General features: G+C 41.1%; 1 protein-coding gene across 1 annotated transcript in view; it reads left to right on the forward strand.

Annotated features, from left to right (window-relative positions):
* LOC126161266 (uncharacterized) overlaps positions 1 to 23,820 on the forward strand; it is a 322,839-nt gene that overhangs the window by 179,383 nt on the left and 119,636 nt on the right. Inside the window, exons 9-10 of the mRNA XM_049917005.1 lie at positions 12,740 to 12,958; positions 22,118 to 22,240. Coding sequence (XP_049772962.1) covers positions 12,740 to 12,958; positions 22,118 to 22,240 — 342 coding nt within the window. The remainder of the gene's footprint in view (positions 1 to 12,739; positions 12,959 to 22,117; positions 22,241 to 23,820) is intronic.

Genomic DNA, 23,820 nt, shown 5'->3' on the forward strand with positions numbered 1-23,820 from the left:
GTACTTGTTTTCTGATAGCTGCTATTGAGACGAATCCAATGGTGTATAAGAACAAGGTCTTTGAAGGTCAATGACGGTCACAAAGTTGGCATGAACATCCATTTACAAAAGGTGTTTGAAATGATGACCATTGGTATCAATGCAGTACTGCAATCTTCTTATTATGGATTGAGTGGTATTCCTTATCGCATCAGCACTTATTGAGGCACATGCTCTGATAATTCTCTCTCACATATATTCAGGTGTAGTTAGAACGTCATTATAAACAATGTCTTTTACGAATCCCCACAAGTAAAAGTCCAGAGTCTGGTGAACAAGCCGGCCATGACACATCTCCTCAGCATCAAATCCAATGATTTGGGAATCATCTCTGCAACTCATTTCTAGCCATTATCAAAAAATGTGCTGAACACCCATTGTGTTGATACCACATTCTGTTCCTTGTTCCTAAAGGTATTTCTTCCAATAACAGACCTAATCTTTCTTGCAAGAATGTGGTGCACTTCCTACCATTACAACTTCCTTCAATAAAATAGGGGCCTATGATTGTCCTCCAGAATCCCAACACTAATCTGGCTCACGCCAGATTCCCTTGTGATTTGACACGAACAAACACAAGGATCTCAAACCACATGCGTTAAAGATCCAATTATTCTCAGTTCATCATACACATATTTAAATATATGACATGTAGGGTGAGTACATTGAGGATATCTTTCAGCATATAAGTCTCTAGCTCTCACTGAATTTTGTTGACATCCTTTGTAAATGAGAAGCATATCGACGTTTTCTTTGAAGAAATACAGCATTCACATTCCCTTGATTTGATGATATTAGTCTTACAATACCTATCAGTGTTGTATTGCAAAAGTGTCAAATGGTGTTCACATGTCAGTGGCAGTTAGATGGATACACCATATTCGGTGAATATTTACTATTTGGATTTTGGATGATATACAAGAGAGAATTGTCAGAGCATGTGCTTCGATAAGTGCCGAAGTGATTAGGAATACCACTCAATCCATGATAAGAAGATGGCAGCACTGTATTGATACCAATGGTCATCACTTCGAACACCTTCTGTAAATGGATGTTCCTGCTACCTTTTTGACCTTCAAAGACCTTACTCTTACACGTCATTGCATTCGTCTCGATAGGTGCTATCAGAAAATAAGTACTAAACTATAGCATCCCATTAAAAAAAAAAATGGCCTTCATATCTCTGAAGTGACCCCACCTAGCAACAAGAAACCAATGCCTTCCCCTGTTGTCCCATGCAGCTTTTGTCCCATGCAGCTTTTTTCCCACAAACTTTTCAGCTACTATCATACTTTTGGAGTTATTCTAGGAGGCAATAGTTAGTGACTTACCCTGTAGACGATCCCCTGGCCAGAGCAAGCATTGCAGGAACATGGTGATGTGTAAACTTGTGTTGTAGTATCCATTTGAATGAAAGATGTTGGTAGTAAATCCCACCAAATGTGAACCATGTGCTGTGATTTGCTTCCTACTCACAGAAGAAATATAATGTATCATTATATTTTTGTGAATCAATTGTTTATGACTAAGGCATTATGTTTAGGTGGTGTATGGAGTTTAGTGGAGGCAAAACAAACAGACTGAGGAGTGGAAACATTCCATTTTGGCTAATGAATTGATGTAAGAAATCAAGGAAACTGTTCACGAAGAATGCCAACTGAAAGTAGATGAAATTTCTGTGATGTTTCCATAACTCTCATATACAATAGCATTCTCAGAAACGCTAGGATACCAGAAACTGCGTGCAAGATGAATCCCAAAATAGCTGACAAGCAGCACAAGAAAAATTGCGTCAGTAGCACCCAAGTGTTTCTTGAGCAACTTTATTTGGAAAGTGAGGATTTTCTGAGCTCCATTGTGCCTGGAGATGTGGCTTGTTACATACCTGAGACAAAAAGACAGTCTTCACAGTGGTGTCACCTAATTTACCATCTGCCAAAAAACTCAAAATCACAATTTCAGGCAAAAAAATTATGGCCTCAGTGTTTTCTGACAAAAAAGGCACAAATTTTACTGCCTCTCTTCCCATCCTCAAATCGATGGTCAAGATGTGCTGAATTGAGCTCCAGGACACCCTGGACAAGTTCTCGAGTTGGTCGATTGTCATGCGTCGATCTTCACTGATGAGATCACGGACTTTGTAGATGTTGTCTTCGCTTCGAGCAGTTGAAGGTCGACTGGAATGGGGCTGATCATCAACTACCATTTCTCCCTTTTTAAACCAAGAAAACCATTCATACACTTGTGTTTTACTAAGTGCATGGTCTTTGTAGGCTGTCTGAATTAGCGCAACAGTTTCTGCTGTGATCTTGCTGAGCAAGAAACAAAATTTCGCTGCTGCACGTTGTTCCTAAGAACTAGTCATTTCCTCGTGTCATGTCTGCGCTGTACGCACACTCAAAGAACTGCCAAAGGAACCACACTTCTCACTGTTGGGTGATGCTGCGTGGCAGAATGACTCCTACTACAACCCTCTGGTGGCGCAACCTGCTACAACAAGTACACGATGTGCAGCATTAAGATTCCGGTTACTTTTGAGTCCCCCCTCGTATAGTTTAGCTTCATGGTTAAGAAGTCTCTGAGGGTTCCTTAAACGTCTAACCCACTATGGAGATTTTTAAACATCTTAGTGCAGTGTAGGAATGATGGCACAATTTGAAATTTGGTATTTTGAAAGCCCACTCTTTGAGACCTGTATTTACAGGCCACTGAGCCACTAGTTGCCACCATCTGGCACAAGCAATGGGTCTCAATTTACTGATGGCATACCATCTCAAATACCAGTAACCTGCAAACAAAATTGGTACACCTCTGACCTGTGATCCTAGAAAATACATACACATGTCTGCAGATACAGAGAATGCTACAAACGGACAAATAGCAAAATGAGAAAGAGGATTAAGCCTTCAAGATAATGGATTACCTCCCATATATTGGAAACCCTTTTTGTGAAAGTAGGCAGATTACTAAGGAAGTGTAAGGTTAAAGTGATCTTTTGTCCTCCACAGGGGGGATCAGTCAAAGATGACTTTGAGCTGTGCAAAGCAGGTATTATATGATTCTCTCTGAGTGTGGCATCATATATAGGGCAAATGACATACACTGTTCAGGAGCACAAAATGAAACATCAGCAGCATACTCATCTCCTCCAAGCCACAAATCTGCTGTCGTAGAATATTCAATGAAATACAATGAAACAAAAATTGTGGCCACTACTTCAAACTTTTGGAAATCTGTTATCAATTAATCAGCAACCTGTCTGAATCCCTCATCAGTTGGCATAGTGGTTTCCAGTTATATAATGCTTGAAATTCTACCACAGAGAAACTTAGTTCCCTGCATATTTGGCATTGTTTTGCAGTTTTACATGTGAAGATGGTCAGTCTGGTGTAGATGACCACTGAAAGTAATCATAACAGCACAAAAAATTGCAGCAAAAGTGCATGTGCTTTAATAACACAAGCTCAGTGACAATGTGGTACACCACACATGTGCCACCAGGGACTTAACAGTGGAGCTCAGTGTACTTTTGAATGAAGATGACCAGAAGAATCTACACTGAAATATCGAGACAATAAGTTATTGACATCCTTCTGTTCACCCAAAATTTTGTATAACAATCTATAGCCCAATATAACAATGAAAACAATCACTTATTGACAAAAAATTATTTAATTTGATAGATAAAAAATCTACTCACCAAGCGGCAGCAGAACACACACCTAAAAGACGGCTGTAACTGGTAAGCTTTCGGAACCAGTGGCTCCTTCTTCAGGCAGAAGGATTGAAGGGGAAGGAAGAGGGGTGAAGGCAAAAGACTGGAGAGGTCTAGAAAAAGGGGGAGATTTTGGGAAAGTCACCCAGAACTGTAGATCAGGGGAGGCTTACCATATGGGATGAAACGGAAAGACTGATTGTTGGGGACTGCATTGGATGAGATTTGAAAACCTGAGAACTTAAAGGTGGACGACAGGGTATAATGCAGACAGAGATTACTGCAGTTTACTCTTTATCAGATTTTGTGGCAATGATATCTTGTTGATGTAACTTCTGTTTTAAGATCTTGAGGGCGTGAAAAATCAGTAGCCTGTGGGATTACACTCAAATCTGGTTTCTTTCTTTAGTGCATTGGCAACTAAATATTTTGCAGTGGTGTCTTTCATTAGAGCATATTCAGTGTTTTTCCTGTTTGCTCCTTTTATATTTGTATACTGTTCAGCTTATTACTTTTTAAAATGCATTACCAAAACACACTCAAAGATGGCATTTATTGTATGTTCCCTAGTTTTATTGTATGCTCCTCTAGTTTCCTGCATTTATTCATTTCTGTTTATCTTATTGATATTGCTTAAGTTCCTTATATATTATGATATTACACTGATAATTCTTTCTTCTTTTCATTGGTTTATGTATCATTCTCCATGTTTTATACATCCTGAAGTAGCCTTGCCAAGTAGTAATTTTATTTTATTTCATTGGTTTTGTTTATTAGTACACTGTAAAAACTGTTATGCAGGCATGCTGTTCTACTTTCTTCATGTTTACTCTGTTTATATTTATTTACTATTCAACCCTTTACTTTTTACATTGCATTACCACCACAGCTTGGAATGCAATCAATGCTGAAAGAAAGGAAAAAGATGGGTCAAACAAAGAAGAAGGTATTAGGTCAATTAAAATAGACAACACAGTGGTCACAGATGGTATGGAAATAGCAAACATACTGAATAATAACTATATCAGTGTAGTAGAAAACCTAAAATTGGAAAGAATTAATCAAAAACAGAAGGGTATTAAGGTACGAAAAAGATCATGCAGTACTACGTTCTTAAGACCAGTCACGGAAGTTGAATTGCGGAAAACTATACAGAAACTGAAGTCCAAGAAATCAGCTGGTGATGATGAAATATCAAATCATGTAATAAAGCTGGTATGTGAGGAGATAATAACACCACTGCTGAACATAGCAAACTGTTCTTTCAGAGATGCAATTTTTCCAGAAAAACTGAAGATAACGAAGGTAGTGCCAGTGTACAAGAAAGGGTGTAAGGATGATCCCAACAACTACAGACCAGTTTCACTGATATCAGGTTTCTCAAAAATCCTAGAAATGCTTATGTATACCAGATTAGTTAACTATTTGGACAAACATAACATTCTCATGCCCTCACAACATGGTTTCAGAAAGGGTAAATCTACAGAATCAGCAATTGTCAGTCTAACAGAATACATTTTACAGTCCTTAGATGAGAAAAAGGTTGTCTCGGCAATGTTTCTGGATCTTTCAAACGCATGTGACACCATTGACCATGAAATGCTGATACAAAAATTAAGCAATTATGGCATTCGGGGGCAACCAGGTGAATGGATAAAATCATACTTGTGCAACCGCAAGCAGTATGTATCATTAGGAAACTCGTACCAATCAGAAACCAAATCCATCAAATATGGAATGCCGCAGGGTTCGGTAATGGGGCCATTGTTATTTAATGTATTTGTTAATGATATAGGTGTTGAGGAGGAAGAAAAGAAAATATTGTATGCTGATGACATGACAGTGACCAAAATATGGAACAGCTTGAGAGAAGAGCATACATATCTGCAAATGTCACAGCTCAATGGCTGTTGGAAAATGAACTGCTTATAAATCTAAAAAAGACTACGTATGCAGTGTTTAAAAACAAGGAAAAGGCTGTAGACATGGATTTAGAGGTTGATGGAACAAGGCTGGAAGAAGCAGAATCTGTTCGATTCTTAGGTATTCTTGTGGATAATGAACTGAAATGAAAAAAAACATATTAATAATGTATGTAAGAAACTGAGCTCTGTCATATTCTTAATGATGCAGCTATCACAGTATTCAGACAAGAACCTTCTGTGTACAGTGTATCATGGACTTTTTGAACCATACTTACAGTATGGAGTGACTGTGTGGGGAAACTCAAACAAACAAGAGACAAAACGAGTGTTCACATTACAAAAAAAAAAAAAGCAATTAGGACCATTTTAAGAAGAAAGACCTCTGAAACGTGCAGAAACTGTTTCAAGAATTTAGGTATCTTAACTTTTTCATCATTGTATATATACAAAACAATAATGTACATCACAAAAGGTAGTGAGGACTGGATTACAAATGCTAGTGTACACACCCACAATACAAGAAAGAAGAATGAAGTACGGAGCATACCCCACGACTGGCAATGCTAGAAAAAGGACCCCAGTACTCTGGTATCAGACTACTAAGAAGTCTGCCCCAAAACCTGCAAGACAGTGTACTTCACAATGACTTTCCAAAGAAACTTAAAGACTATCTCATTGAAAAAGAGTTTTACAGTGTTGCAGAATACTTATGCCATTAAATTTTTATATATTGTTACTCATTATCAGTGATGTAAAAATTTAAGCTAAAGGTGTTGAAAAATAAGTGATAAAGAATGTTAATATATTTAAAAAGAAAGATGATGAGACTTACCCAACAAAAGCGCTGGCAGGTCGATAGACACACAAATAAACACAAACATACACACAAAACTCTAGCTTTCGCAACCAACGGTTGCCTCGTCAGGAAAGAGGGAAGGAGAAGGAAAGACAAAAGGATTGGGTTTTAAGGGAGAGGGTAAGGAGTCATTCCAATCCCGGGAGCGGAAAGACTTACCTTAGGGGGAAAAAAGGACAGGTTTACACTCGCACACACACACATATCCATCCACACATACACAGACACAAGCAGACATTTGTAAAGGCAAAGAGTTTTCAAAACTCTTTCCGCTCCCGGGATTGGAATGACTCCTTACCCTCTCCCTTAAAACCCAATCCTTTTGTCTTTCCTTCTCCTTCCCTCTTTCCTGACGAGGCAACCGTTGGTTGCGAAAGCTAGAGTTTTGTGTGTATGTTTGTGTTTATTTGTGTGTCTATCGACCTGCCAGCGCTTTTGTTGGGTAAGTCTCATCATCTTTCTTTTTAAATATATTTTTCCCACGTGGAATGTTTCCCTCTATTATAAAGAATGTTAATACTTTGACATGTCCTATATTACACGTACATTTACTGTACACAATGTAATCTTACAGGATCAAATAAAATTCAATTCAATTCAATTCAATTCAATTCAATTCACTGTCAAATACTGTTATTTACTGCATGTTTCTGCTTCAATTTAAATGTGTTGCTTCTTTTCCAATGTCATTTATAAATATTTATGTATTTATTAAAAAACAAAGATGCTGTGACTTACCAAACGAGAAAGCGCTGGTAGATAGACACAATAAGAAACACACAAACACACACACAAATTTCAAGCTTTCGCAACCCATGGTTGCTTCATCAGGAAAGAGGGAAGGGGAGAGAAAGACAAAAGGATGTGGGTTTTAAAGGAGAGGGTAAGGAGTCATTCCAATCCTGGGAGCAGAAAGACTTACCTTAGGGGGAAAAATGGAATGACCAGCAACAAACTGTCCATTCGCATTAACGGACACAGGCAGACAGTGTTTGTTGGTAATGAGGATCACCCTGTGGCTAAACATGTCTTGGTGCACGGCCAGCACATCTTGGCACAGTGTTACACTGTCAGGGTTATCTGGATACTTCCCACTGACACCAACCTATCAGAACTCCGGAGATGGGAACTTGCCCTTCAATATATCCTCTCTTCCCATTACCCACCAGGCCTCAACCTCCGCTAATTTCAAATTGCCACCCCTCGTACATCACTTGTCACTCAACAACATCTTTCCCTATGTACTTCCATCTCGACTGACATCTCTGCCCAAACTCTTTGCCTTTACATATGTCTGCCTGTGTCTGTATATGTGCTGATGGATATGTGTGTGTGTGTGTGTGTGTGTGTGTGTGTGTGTGCGAGTGTATACCTCCCCCTTTTCTCCCTAAGGTAAGTCTTTCCGCTCCCGGGATTGAAATGACTCCTTACCCTCACCCTTAAAACCCACATCCTTTTGTATTTCCCTCTCCTTCCCTCTTTCCTGATGAAGCAACCGTGGGTTGCGAAAGCTTGAAATTTGTGTGTGTGTTTGGGTGTTTTTTATTATGTCTATCTACCAGCGCTTTCTCGTTTGGTAAGTCACAGCATCTTTGTTTTTTAATATATTTTTCCCATGTGGAATGTTTCTTTTTATTTTATTCAAATTTATGTATTTATTTATTTTATTGCGAGTTCCATTGATTCTGATAGCAATTGAGTTGCAAGGATATGGAAAGAGTCAGTATTTTTACAGTATTAACAATACAGCAGCACACAACATGGTTAATTCATGACAAGACTCATAGTAACAACATGGAACACTAGAAGAAATAAAAACATATTACATAAATCGGGATTAATACTTACGTGTACACATTCAAATTAACAATATCAAAGTATTTGAACAACAATATAACACTACAGCAATAAATAGTTTACCTTTATGCATACATTGAACTCAGTTGTATAATAAAAACTTTCTCCTATGCACTAAAAAATTCACTAATTGAATAGAATGACTTTTGTATTAGGTATTCCTTCAGTTTGCTCTTGAACTCTGGTGTTTCAGGAGCAAGCAGGAGCAAGGCTTTTGATAACACCTGCATAATTTACTCCTTTCTGTACAAGGGTAAGGTCTGACTGGATACTATGAAAGTGCTCTTTTGTCCTTGTGTTGTGACCATGATATTCAGTATTGGTTTTGAAGAGAGAGTGGTTTTTATTAATGAAACATGCAAGGGAGTATATGTACTGAGATAGCATTGCAAATATCTGTAGTTTCCTAAACAGATTCCTGTATGAGCGCCTTGGTTGCACACCATTCATGATGCATATAGTTCTCTTCTGAGCAAAAGAAACATTTTTTGCCAAGGGCTGGTTGTTCCAAAAGACGATTCTGTTACACAAAAATGCATGGATATAGCCAAAATAATCAGCTGTTATGGCACCCTTATGTCTGGTTGATGCAGTTATGTGTGAGGCAAATGTTGTAAAATGTAGACTTTTTTCTAGATCTATGATATGGTTGGACCAATTTAGTTTTTTAGTTTGCAATCTTTGTACACACCGAGGAACTTAGCTGAGTCGACATGCTTCATTTGTAGTCCATTACATTCTATATTTATATCCCCCGGTTCTTTGTGTGCCATATGAAATCGTACATAATGAGTTGTTTTTATATATAGTCCATTACAGTTAAACCATTTCAGAATGTCATCAAATGCATTGTTTGCAGAAGTTTCCCAGTTGTTCCTTGTTGCTTTTTCAACTAGAAGAGAAGTGTTGTCAGCAAGTAGGTTGAATTTCCTGACTGACATGGTGCAGTGTGGGGGGTCATTTATCAATAGAAGAAACAGTAAGGTTCCCAACACTGAGCTTTGAGGCATTACAGTGTTGACTGTGCCTCACTTGGGTAAAGCTGGGATTCCATTACTGCCAGTAATTATTACCAGTTGTTTCCTATCAGTAAGGTAGGATTTAATCCATATGCCCACTATTTCACTTAACCCATAGTAGTCTCCTTTATTTAGCAGAATTACATGGTTGACACAGTCAGAATCCTTGGATACCTCACATAGGATTCCAATTGGGTCCAATTTTCTGTTAAGAGATTCGAGAATTTGATCAGTGAAAGTGAAAAATAGCATCATTAACTGATAGACATTGGCAGGAACAAAAATGTCATTGTCTGTGAATGTAATGGCTGTTAAGGTGATTAACAATTCTTCTGAATACCAGTTTCTCAATGACCTTTGAAAAACTTGTTAGCAGACTGCATTTATATAGCCACGACAGTGCTTGAGTATCTTAGCTGAAATATCATCAACCCCATAAGAGTTTTTTGACTTCATCTCTCCTATTGTATTATTGATCTCATAATTGTTATGGGGGTTATCTGCATCTGGCAAACTCTGGTATTGTTAGCTTGCAGAAGGGCTATCATATCACTCACTGAGCCTTCACAGCCAATTTTTTAGTAGCTGTTAAAAAAAGGTTTACTAAAGATATTAGCTACTTGCTCAGTATTTTTTACAATATTTCCATGCTCCATTTTCATAACTTACCAATTTGTTTCTGATTTGTTATTTGAGCTATCAATTTCAGACGTTATGTAAATAGTTTTGGATTTTTTATTACTCTTTTTAAAATACTGTACCATCTATAGTCCTCATTTTTGATGGGATCATTAGAGAGCCTTAAGGATTCATACACATTTCTTTTTGTTCTACAGGAAATTCTGATCCTTTTAGTAATCCAAGGTTTCCATTTTTCAACCTGAGGATTGTGTCTCAAGATTATTTTTGGAAATATGACCTCAAACAACAACACAAACTCATTAGAGAATAGATAAAATTTTTCATTAATACTTCTCTCCTTAAGTACAGGGGTCCAGTCAATAGGCTGTAAAAGGGAGTTGAATATTTCTAACTTATCATATTTGTCTGGCCTGGCACTTTTAAAGGAGTGTTTCAGTTTATCACACAGTTTGATATGATTTACTGTAAGCCGCTGACCATCATGGTCTGACAGACCTTTGAGAATTTGACTTACAATAACAAGTACTAGGTACTCTAGTGGGAAATTTAACTACTGAAACGTGTTTAAACAATTCCATTATGTGCTCTAGTTCTCATCTGCTGTTATTTGTAGTTAATAAGTTTATATTAAATCACCCATGATAATTAAATCCTTGTGTTTTGAAGATATTTTGCTCAAAAGTTGTTCGATGTGGTTTAGAAAGATACATATTTTCCCTGCAGAAGCCCTGTAAACTACCAAAATTATAACTGACTTATTATTTGTAGTAATTTCCATTCCACAGGCTTCAAAGTGAGAATCTACACTGTTAAGTACTTATGTATAGGGATTTGTGTTTCACATTAGTTTTAACATAGTAACTTCTTTGGTACCAGTATTCAGTAAATGTCTGAAGATGGCCTTGTAAGCCAAAAACCGATTAACACAATAAACGTTATACTGTAGAACAAAAGCAAACTAGAGTCAGTCCTTATTCAGAGCAAAACTGTGAGTATGTTGCTAAGAAGGAGGCTGTGAAACTACAAACAAGTGCAACACTTGTGGTTATGCTTTAGCTTTGTCACACAAATGCGACCAATTCATCACTAATAGGTCAAAATGATATGGTTGATCCCATTACAAAAAAAAAAATTAAATGAAATTTGTGGATTGTGTTAGCATAAATTTCAATAAAATCTTGTCTTTGGTTATGTTGGAATTCCCATAAAGTACTCATGTATTCAAGAAATGATAGATGAACATACAACAGCCTAGTGGTATCTCATAGTAGGGAAAACTTCCTTCATTTTATGAGTCCTTTTTACATTTCTGTTAACATCAAACTTTGCCATTTTTTGTATTTTCCACATTGTAATTCCTATGGAGCTGTTCTTGGCTTGTTCAGCTACTATCATTGTGCAGTTTATTGCTTAGCATGTACTTCTAAAAACAGCAAATATTGAATCCTATGTGTATACTAATTGCAGTTGCAATTTCAACATTCGTGTTTACAGTTTTCTTCCTTGAATTATCGTGTTTCTGCAAATTCTTGAGCGACTTAGTCTTAGCATATTATTGATCTCACACATGCATAAATGGTTGGATGTCCCACCTAATGTCATATCACAGGGAAGGAACACTGTGTACAGGCCTACCTCTTGTCTATGAACCTGAAAATTCCTTTTAGTGTGTGTCAATATTTAAACTAACAGTAATTTTATTTCTCTTAAATTTGCTCTTTACATATTATTATATACTTTAATTTTGCATAGTCATTCTTCTTAGAATCCAGTGTTTGAAATCTTGGGTAAATGAAAACTGTAAGAGCATATTTCACCAAAGACATCCTGATGAGTATGTAATTAAGCCCATTGTGTACCAGTATGTTATTCACAGACAAATTAAATTTATAGTTATCTGTAATATGTACAGAAATATACACAATTATATTCAGGTAGCCCACTACCATCTCTTTTGTTCCCATCACCCACACATACATTGTAATTAATCGTTACAGAAAATAATTTGTGGTTGCAGTGAAAATTGAATATAAAACAACTAGATTTAAGGTAAAGTTTTGCATTATGGATCACAGTAACTACACACAACTCAATAATAACAGCAATTTTATGCCAAAACAGTATCTGACTTACATCCAGCTACAAATAGAGTCATTTAGGTTCATGAAAGAGTATAAAGTAAATTATCCCTCTTTACTAATACAGGTTTCGACAGAATGAGTAGTGGTAAATAGATGTGTGGCATCTTTCTGAGAATGGAAGCACATGAAAAATTTTAACTTATGTGAATGTATTAATAACATCAAATCTCCCAAAAATGTACCATGAAAGGTTTGTATTAAGAAACTTATCATGTTAAAACAGATACCACCATGAGTTATATTACTGAGTAGCCAGAGGAAACTTCTTGCAAAACTATGGGATGAGATGTTTGCACTACACTTATTCTAAATGGATTTCTGGAATAACTGAGAAAGTTTGACGTGGTGTATAGTTCCTTCCTAATAATTACATTTTTTTTATAATTTAATTTTGATGCATTAACTGCAAATAATCCCAAAAAAGCTTCACAGATTCAAAATGGAGTTTTTTTTTAGCAATCAGGGCATTGCCTTAAAGTTTTAGTTGAAAACTGTCTCTGTATATATTTTGTATGTGAATTTTATTGTGTCTCTACATTCCACAGATTGAGGCACGTGATCAAGATGCTTTCCAACCATGCGCAAGAGTGAAAGATATTGAAGAGCGTATGGCAACTTATGCGAATATGTTACAAAACATGGAACTTAACTTTTCATCTCAAGTAGAGAACTTGCAGCTCCAAATAGGGGATCTGGAGAAAGAGCTGGGAGTGTTAATGGAAAAATTTAACGCTGATGAAACAATGCAAGAGTCATCATTACAGGTAGGTTATTCAGCAATTTTTTTATTTTTTAGAAATGTGAAAGACAGTAATTCCTGTATCAACTTAACAAAATAGTGGAAAATAATAAACTGAAAAAATTAAAATTACTTTAGCACTTATTTTTTAATTCAGTGACCTGCCACATAATGTGAGTTATATAGTTTTCTGCCACATAATGTTACTTATTAGTTTCTTTTCTATTTCCAAATGACCACTGTGCAAGACATTCATATCATATGAATCATATAAATGATTTAGCAACAATGATACTAGATTTAACAATAGGGATAGCACACAGAGTACATATTGACACTTAATTGCAACCAAACACTGTGCATACAGTAGCTGAACTTTCACAAGAGTAAAATTTTATACCACTCAGTAATCAAATATTTACTGAAGTTCAACTTTTTACATTCTTAGGACTGTAAATAGGTGGATCAATTTCTTGAAAACATCAAATTCTGTGCTTGTCTTCACTGTAAAAATTATCTCATTTGCCACTGGCACAAATGAAAGCTTGTCTACTTTATGTGCTTGTGGGTTTTTTGGCTATAACGATGGACCACGCACAGAAAACTCCAACTTATTATGATAAAGACACTTTATTAAGGTTTGTACGAGGGCAGTTCAATAAGTAATGCAACACATTTTTTTTCTGAAACAGGGGTTGTTTTATTCAGCATTGAAATACACCACGTTATTCCCCAATCTTTTAGCTTCACAACACTATTTTTCAACGTAATCTCCATTCAATGCTACGGCCTTATGCCACCTTGAAATGAGGGCCTGTATGCCTGCACGGTACCATTCCACTGGTCGATGTCGGAGCCAACGTTGTACTGCATCAATACCTTCTTCATCATCCGCGTAGTGCCTCCCACGGATTGCGTCCTTCATTGGGCCAAACATATGGAAATCCGACGGTGCGAGATCGGGGCTGTAGGGTGCATGAGGAAGAACAGTCCACTGAAGTTTTATGAGCTCCTCTCAGGTGCGAAGACATGTGTGAGGTCTTGCGTTTTCATGAAGAAGGAGAAGTTCGTTCAGATTTTTGTGCCTACGAACACGCTGAAGTCGTTTCTTCAATTTCTGAAGAGTAGCACAATACACTTCAGAGTTGATCGTTTGACCATGGGGAAGGACATCGAACAGAATAACCCCTTCAGCGTCCCAGAAGACTGTAACCATGACTTTACCGGCTGAGCGTATGGCTTTAAACTTTTTCTTGGTAGGGGAGTGGATGTGGTGCCACTCCATTGATTGCCGTTTTGTTTCAGGTTCGAAGTGATGAACCCATGTTTCATCGCCTGTAACAATCTTTGACAAGAAATTGTCACCCTCAGCCACATGACGAGCAAGCAATTCTGCACAGATGGTTCTCCTTTGCTCTTTATGGTGTTCGGTTAGACAACGAGGGACCCAGCGGGAACAAACCTTTGAATATCCCAACTGGTGAACAATTGTGACAGCACTACCAACAGAGATGTCAAGTTGAGCACTGAGTCGTTTGATGGTGATCCGTCGATCATCTCGAACGAGCGTATTCGCACGCTCCGCCATTGCAGGAGTCACAGCTGTGCACAGCCGGCCCGCACGCGGGAGATCAGACCGTCTTGCTTGACCTTGCGGCAATGATGACACACGCTTTGCCCAACGACTCACCGTGCTTTTGTCCACTGCCAGATCACTGTAGACATTCTGCAAGTGCCTATGAATATCTGAGATGCCCTGGTTTTCTGCCAAAAGAAACTCGATCACTGCCCGTTGTTTGCAACGCACATCCATTACAGACGCCATTTTAACAGCTCCGTACAGCACTGCCACCTGTCGGAAGTCAATGAAACTATACGAGATGAAGCGGGAATGTTTGAAAATATTCCACAAGAAATTTCCGGTTTTTTCAACCAAAATTGGCCGAGAAAAAAAATGTGTTGCATTACTTATTGAACTGCCCTCTTATAATTACAGAAAACACAAGAAAAACACTCCAAAAATTCACGACACGCATATCACTCAGTCAAGTAGTAGACAGAACTCCAAAGAATCTTGAGTCTCCAAAGACCATTTACTCTGCGCTTCACTGGTGAAGTTACTGACGGTGGTCGACTGTCGCCACAGAGACTCCCCCCCCACCCGCATTCCCCCCCCCCCTCCCCCCACAGCCCCCGGGAGTGCGGAACACTGGGGGAAGGTGGCGTTGTGGGATGCTCGCTGGTTGATAACACCGTGTGCTAAGAGTCCATACTGTCTGTGCAGGGTCGTCTCTCGCTCGTATAGTCCGCCATCCAGGGGGGAGAGGGGGGGGGGGGGGGGGAGGAAGGGCGCACTGATCGACCTGCACGCGTGAACTGGACTGGCACAGAAGATGTCGTCCATCCGTCCATCCAGTACAGGCGGAGATGGGGTTTCGAATCTTAAACATCCAGCCGGTGCTGAACGTTGCAGCTATGGCAGCCGTATCCACCCCATTTGGGATAGGGACTGTGCTCAGGATGGTGATATGTGACATGGGTGTGGACCCACATGAAGTGTCCCCTAGGCGGATGATGAAGATGGATCCCTTGTGGAGCTGCAAGGAAAGCTCATCGCGTGGGCACTCAGAGGCGTTGATTAAGATGCAAATTTCATCGACAGTGGATATAGGGGGCACTAGGGGGTGGGGTGGGGGGGAAAAGTAACATAGTTCAGGAGAAACCACTGGAACACTCTGTGGGGGTATTGGGTGCCAACACTTGGGATGGGGTAATGTCACACGCAACATGTGGTTGAGCCGGAGGTTGTGGATTGTAACATGCAATGCCTGTGTGAAACTATGGTAGAGTATCGTCATAACGCAACCACTGAGTTGCCCACAGGTGTAGGCTCGGTGCACATATGATCATGGTAGGGCGCAGGGGAGTAGGTGGTCTGTGTGAGATCGGGGTCGTCACCTGATGGAAGAACACTCGACTCGAGGGGGTGTGGTACAGGTTCCTCGATCGTCCAGGCTGGTTTCACCCGTTGGAGGGAAACTGTTTGCTGGCGGCCACTGACGAGGATGTCCATAGTATTGTCCATGGAAGCCACTACTCGATGTGGGCCAGAGTAAGGTGGCTGTAATGCCGGTTTGACTGTGTCATCCCATAGCATAACGAACTCGCAAGACTCCAGTGCCAAATGCAGGAATACCCAAGGACGGGTATGTGGTCATGGAGGAGGTGTGCAGATCATGGCTATGTGTGTCCAGACATGCTCAATTAGCGTAGGGAGGTTGGATAGGTCGGCGATTGCTTCATCATTGATGAACTCTGCGGGGAGAACTAGGGTCTCGTCATACAGGAGCTCTGCGAGTGAAGCTTGGAAGTCTGCCTTGTAAGCCACGTGTATTCCTAGCATAACCCAGGGAAGGGCGTCACACCACTCACCAAGGTGGCACATGATGCCTCTTTCAGAGTCCTGTGCCACCGCTCAACCAGTTCGTTGCTCTGAGGCTGGTAAGCTGTAGTGCGGAATCTATCCACCCCACAGAGGACGCACAGTTTGTTAAACAGCAGGGATTCAAACTGTCTTCCCTAGTCGGTGGTGATGGATGCAGGGCAGCCAAATTGAGCTGTCCAGGAGGATACAAATGCGCATGCTACGGAATCTGCTGTGATGTCCTGCAGGGATATTGCCTCCGCCCAACGTGTAATGCAGTCAATGACAGACAGGATATACCTGAAACCATTAGATATGGGTAAGGGTCCTACGAGGTCCACATGTACATGTCGAAAGCGGCCTTTTGGGATGTCAAATTTACCTAGACTGGGTTATGTGTGCCTGCCGACTCTGCTGTGCTGGCACTGTAAACAAGCACGAGCCCAAGTACGACAATCCCTCTTCACACCTGACCACACAAAGCGTTCTGCAACCAGGCACATAGTAGCCTTAGCACCAGGATGTGCCAGTGAACACTTGGCAATGCAGCACAGGGGGAACAATAGGCCGGGCGGTGCCCATGGATGTATCACACCACAGTGGCCTGATCGAGCCCGGTAGGTTGCACGAAATGATCTGAAGGGAAGTATCTGGGTCCTGTTGGAGGTTGTGCAATTCAGTGTCACTGTCCTGTAAGTGGGCCATTCGTCAAAATTAATGGGGGACGAAACTGCAGTGATACGTGATAGGTAGTCAGACACCATATTTTCTGAACCTCGAATGTAATGGATGCCTGTTGTGTATTGGCAAATTAAGTCCATTTTCCGAAACCTACATGGGGGGTGGTCAGCAGCGGGCTTATGGATAGCCTCTGCGAGGGGGCCATGGTCTGTGAAAATTGTTATATTCCTTCCATCGATGTCTGTGCAGAAATATTTTACAGCTTCATAAACTGCAAGCAATTCTCTGTCAAATGCTGACCATTTACGTTGAGCTGTAGATAGTTTTTTGGAAAAAAACCTGAGTGGTTGTGTCATGTCATTGACATGCTGTTGGAGGACTGCACCAATTGCAAAATCACTTTCATCTGCTGTAACAGAGTTTCAGGCATCTGGCAAAGGGTGGGCGAGAGTGACACCATGTTCTAACACTGATTTAAGGTCTTCAAAAGCTCTCACCATGTTGTCAGACTACTGTCCTCGGCGGCTGCCTGAGGTTTGTCTTTCGGCCAATGCGTCAGTCAAACAGGCTTGAATTGCTGCTGCCATTGGCGGGTTACGATGGTAGAAATTGACAGTTCCAAAAAACCGGCATAATTCGTGAAATGGCACTGGGAGAGGAAGGTCGCGAATGCAGTCAACCCGCTCCTGCGTGGGGCATATACCTTCCGAGGAGACAGTGTACCCCAGAAAAGTGACAGCCGTGCAGCAGAGTTGTGACTTGTCATTATTGATCTTGACTCTTTTACGTGTCAATAAGTCCTGCATTGTGGGCAGGTGGAGTTCATGTTCCCTGTTGAAGGGGGAAAAATTAATATGTCGTCGAGGTATGCATAGCAATATGTGCAGTTAAACAGAAGTGAGTCTATAAAACGCTGCCAAGTTTGGGCCGCATTTTTGAGACCATAAGGCATGTAACAAAATTCATAAAGGCCAAAAGGTGTGATCACTGCTGTCTTTGGTATGTCACTCTCTTCCATTGGTATCTGTAAATATGCCTTGCAGCAGTCCAAGACACTGAAGATGCGTGCTCTGCTAAGTACTTGCGCAAAGTCTTGTATGTGAGGTACTGGATAATTGTCTAATACTGTCCATGTGTTGAGGTGATGATAATCGCCACAGAAGTGCACTGTGCTGTCCTTTTTGGGGCCTAAATGTATGGGCGAGGACCAGTTATTGTCTGATGGCGAACAATACCTGCCCGTAAAAGTTCTTCCACTACGGCTTTAGCAACGCGTAGTTTATGTGGTGGCAGTCGGCGTGCTTTATGACGAACTGGTGGCCCATCTGTCATGACAATTTTGTGTGTCGTGCCATTTGTGATAGCACTGAGGTCAGCTGGCGAACTTGCTCAGGCGCAGTCGTGAACGAGAATTTGTAGCACACAAGAGTCGCTAACCTGATGTGCCGAGGAAGCTCTCTGCATCAGTGGTGACAAAGTTCCACGAGGTGCGTCTCCAGTGTCAGATGGTGGCGGCATTGACAGGCATTGTATGAGGCATCGTGCCTCGATGAGGGCTTGTGTAGCCGATGATATGGCACAGTTCAGTTTGGCGTTGTGAGCACGGAGATCGTCGACTGCAGGGCTGGAGCTGGGCAATGAAAGTTGTGAGGCTGTCCGCCAGTGAAGAGCACTCGATGGGAGCTGTGTCAAAGTTGTCGGGAAGCTGGGGGGGGGGGGGGGGGGGGGGCAACGAGGCGACTGAACATGCAATATGAGTGGACGAGGCGTGGTGCAATTACGCAGCCAACTGAAGATCTGGAGACAGTCTGAAGTGGAAAAGGAAGTCAATCCCTAATACAGGATGTTCGACGTCAGCCATGTAGAAGGACCAAGTGAATTGTTTGCCAGTACTGAGTTCAATAGGTAACTCGGCCGAACCATTGACATGAAGTGGCAACTTATTTGCTGCCCGAAGGGACAGTTTGATTGGTGTTGTGTCCTTAAAAAATGTGGGAGGTATGACACTAACGTCTGCTCCGGTATCGACGAGAAAATACTGGCGCAAACCTAAATCCAAAGTGTACAGACGTCCTTGTGAGGTAGGGGATCTGACAGAATGCAATGTCTGTGGGCGCCCCAGCACGTATCCACGGGCCGTGGCACCTACTGCGGCCCGCGTGCGGCATTTGGGAATGCGCAGGGCGGACAGCAGTTGTGAGCGGCGTCCCTGAAAGTGGAGTGGAACCAGCATATGTGTGAGTCAGCTGTACTCGTCCCACCAGCCAAAGTGTCAGGCAAGGGGAAGGTGGGATGGGCATGCGCTAGTCCAGTTGGGGTGGGGAGAGGCTGTTGCCGACCCGCTGGCGGTTCCAGGTCTTGGCCGCTAGATGACTGCTGTTCCGTGTGCTGTCCGTGATACGCATGTGCCCGGCCTCTACCGCCCGACGGTGGAAGTATAATCACAGGATTACCAACCTCAGCGGTATTAGGTACTGTGCTGCGTGGAGGGAGGTGGCTGTGTCGAATAATGGCATATGCCTGGTCTGCCAGCCGTAGTTTATCCTCGAGTGATGCTGCGGTATGTGGAAGCAAATGTAACTGTAGTTCTTGCGGCAGCTTCATCAACCACAATGCCCAGAGCGCTAAGTTTGGCAAGATCTCAGTACTGACCTGTGCAAGCAAGCGTCGCCACAGCTTGAGGGTGTTCTGTTGCCTAAAGTCTCGTTGTAAATTATGTTGTGAATCGTATCGGCTGGCGGACGAGAGAGGCATTCGATGAGTAATGAATGGGCAGAGGCATATTTGTTGCTCTTGGGTGGGTACAGCAACAAGTCACTGATGAGATCAGGGTGGTTGTGCAGGTGGTTCACTAAACACACAAAACGAGTGCTGTCGTTCGCAATACCATGTATGTCCAACATGTTGTCCACCAAGGTAAACCACGTCACTGGGTTGTCTAGTTGTAATGGCGGCAGCTTTGGAAAACGACTGGGGGGCCAGTGCTTGCAGGGCTGTAGGAAAGGTACGAAATGTACAGGGATTCTGCACGGTGTTCACTGGTGTGAACTGTTCCACAGTGATGGGCGATGTGTTGCATTGAACGTCCATTAGCTGTGTAGGCAAGACGTGGTATCCAGTCCTTGTAGGCAGGGAATCTGTACAGCCACACGATGAGCACAGCGTGGCAGGCACAGGAGGATCAACTGCCAATGCAGCTGAAATCTCGAGCAGAGGTGCTAGATCATGACTGAGCGCCGAGTGACGGGGCGGAACCACGGCAGGTGCATCGCCCGAGGTGTGCGCGGGGTGGCAGGATGGGTAGGCGTATCCCAGCGCGGTTGGCGTGAGTGTCCCTTTGACCAGCATGGAGGGGGACACATTAAATGGTGGACCGCTCTGAAGAGGGGGCAGCCATACGTGTGGATCCTGAAACTGGACAGCCACATGGTCCATGTTGTGCGGTAGAAACTTGGGCGAGGGGTTTCCGGGATCTTGTGCTGGAGGATCATTGAGTCAAGCATAGAATGCTGTAGAAGGTGTCCGCGATGATGTGTACAGCGCCTGGTGTGGTATGCTGGCAGAGGTTAGAGTCGTCTGGCCAGGTGAGGAGAGATACGAACATTCCCGGTGTATTAGTAGCACACGGGGGAAAGCGTTGTACTAAACAGTCGAATTCACAGTCGAATGTCCATTCTGCAGTTGTGGCATCCTGCACTGCTGGAAAAACTGAAGGCTGCGACATTCTCTATTGGCGTGAAACTGGTGATACACAGTAAGCGAATACAACGTATTTTCGCGACTTGGGGTCACCAGTGTGGGTTTTAGGGCTATAACGACGGACCACACATAGAAAACTCCAACTTATTATGATAAGACACTTTTACTAAGGTTCGTATGATTACAGAAAACACAAGAAAAACACTCCAGAAATTCACGACACGCATATCACTCAGTCAAGCAGTAGACGGAACGCCAAAGAATCTCGAGTCTCCAAAGACCATTTACTCTGCACTTCGCTGGTGAAGTTACTGGTGGTCGACTGTCACCACATTCTTTTATTCTGTTGGGTTCCTTCTTTGGTATCCTATTTGGAGAAACTTTGTTAATTCAGAAATAATATTTTTTACCACAGAAAAGTGCAGTGAGAATAGTCTGTGGTGTTAGTTTGCAAACCTTTTTGCAGCGTGTTGTTCATGCATCTTGGAATGTTTATTTATGATCAGAATGTTAACTCTGCCATTCCTGAACAAACACTTCCTCGTAGAACTTGTGATTAATACAACAGACTAATTCAGAAAACACTGCAGCATTCATTCAGTGAATATATTTCAGGATTGACAGTTTTTATTACATTTTACATCCACCATCAAATATTGGAAAAAAAAGAGTACACATAGTAATCAAGTTTACAACTACAGGTTCTCTGTGTTGTTTTAGTTTATGGTGTGATGATGGCTACAAAGTCAAAATCCAGTTGTGTTCAAACAAACTAATATGTGACAAAGACTACAAGTTCTAAAGTTTATTTTTATATGAAGGTACTGGTCTCCTATGAAGCAACCTCATTTTTTGATTCAGTGAACAGTTGAAACAAAACTGATTTTCACTGTTTTAGAGTTTCCTGTTCAATAGACACCCAGAAGATCTGAGAAAAAGACAGATTTGCCTCTGGTTTTCAAGTCCAAGATAGAGGTTTCCTTGTGGCACATTCCTTCTGTTCTGTGCAGAAGTTCCCCTCTGTAGTTTTGTGTCTTTCAGCATTATGCATTACCTCTTTATACATACATCAGCAAATATTTTGTCTCTATGTATTTATTCTATTTTTTTTCGATTTTAGTCTTTTAGGAAGTATTCTGTAACATGTAAAATTAAGTTGGTTTGAATCATATGTTACATATTCCCATGGAACACACATGCACTCACTCACACACACACACACACACACACACACACACACACACACACACACACAGAGAGAGAGAGAGAGAGAGAGAGAGAGAGAGAGAGAGCAGTACTTATTATTAATTTGTAATTTTCAGTGTTTCTCTTCCATATAGCTCCAATTTTTATGACAATTTTTAAATTTATGTTTTCCAGGATCTCTCAGGCTTGACTGAACTATACAACAAGATACAAACATTACAAATTGAGATGGACAATGTGACCACCACAACAACACAGCTTATGGATGACCGTGAAGAACGACAAATGCACATTAACGTAAGATTTCAGTGGCATCCCCTCCCAGTAATAAAAGAATATCATTGTTGAATATCAATAGTGTGGTAAAAAACAGTTGTTTCCAAAAGTCAACTGATAAGTACAATGCCAGGTAATATTTTTAAGTGTACAAGTAAGTCTAATGAACAGCTTCATCATGAAATAGTGAACTCAAATGTAAAAAATTATCAGCTATGCTGGGACTACTGTGCAGTATTCTATGTGAGAATGACAAGTAACCAACTGTCTACTCCCATAATGGCTACTGCCAAACCATGGCAAACCACAAACTTGATCATCGATTTCCTGAAAATGCTGCACACCTCAACACAAATGAATTCAACATCTGCTTCACTAGGTGAGCCATTTGGATACTACCTTCCAGCACTAGATTCTCTGAACTATGCAGGTGGGAATTGTCTCTCCAGCATATACTGCACTCTTGCACTCCTCCTGGTCTAAACCTCTGCTAACCTGTGTTTTTTAGAGCTTCACCTCATCTTTTCCCTTCAGTCTGCTGTCTGGACCACTTCTTCCCCTGCCAGACAGTGCACTTCCATCTCCTATTGCTCTTCCCATGCTCTCTCCCTTATTTTCCTTCCTCTCCACCATTCCCCCTTTTTCTCTTTCCTCACTGTCTCCCCCTTCATATACACCTGTCTCTCCTTTTCTCCCCTTCCTCAGCCCCTCCCTATCCCTCCCTTTCTCTATCTCATATACACCCTACCCTCTGAACTGCTTTTGTCTTGTTATGCAGCTGCTGAGTGTCCTTCCCTACCCCCTCCCTACCTCTGTCCCCTCAGGCTACCATTATTGCTCTCAGTAAGCATGTCAGTCTCTCTGTGGCTGTGAGTATGTGTGTTAGGGTGTTTGTGTAATTTTGTGTGCGAATGTGTGTACTTTTGCTAGAGAAGCAGCAAGAACTCAAAATCTTGAGTGAATATCATTTTCTATTGCATGTTTCTATGCATCACTCATCAGTCAGCTATAGGCCTTTCCTTTATTTTGTGTATTGCTCCATTCAGGAATTTTTCATGACTGTAAATTTATGTTTTACAGTCATAACATCCTACAAAGTCACTGACATATTTATAAAAAATTTAATTTGAAAATTGTCTCTCTCCTCATGCTCAGTATAAATTTCTGTGGACACCCATGTCCTCATCACAATTAACTATATTCTGTGTGCACTTCAGGAGATAAACAAATGCAACTACTTGCTCTGTTGTAGGTATTATACAGAAGTGTGCAGTAAAAATATTGTTTGAAGCTGAAAATTGAAGGTTATGCAAAAGCCTTTTTATGAAACTGGGGCTTCTTACACTCACATTTGAATACATTTACTCCCTAATGGTATTTGCAGTTAATAATAAGAGTGAATTTAGGATGAACTGTGAAAGTCACAAGCATCATACCTGAAGTAGCAATAATTTTCATATAGAACTATGCCTAGTCTTGTTTCCAGAATGGACTTTTACAACCTGGAGCAAAAGTCTTTAATGGGCTCTTGGGAGACACCAAGCAGGAAAATGGAAATAAAATGTCTTATTGATCTTATTGTGTATCAGAATATTTGAAGT

Source organism: Schistocerca cancellata, chromosome 2, assembly GCF_023864275.1.
Source record: "Schistocerca cancellata isolate TAMUIC-IGC-003103 chromosome 2, iqSchCanc2.1, whole genome shotgun sequence".
Taxonomy (NCBI): domain Eukaryota; kingdom Metazoa; phylum Arthropoda; class Insecta; order Orthoptera; family Acrididae; genus Schistocerca; species Schistocerca cancellata.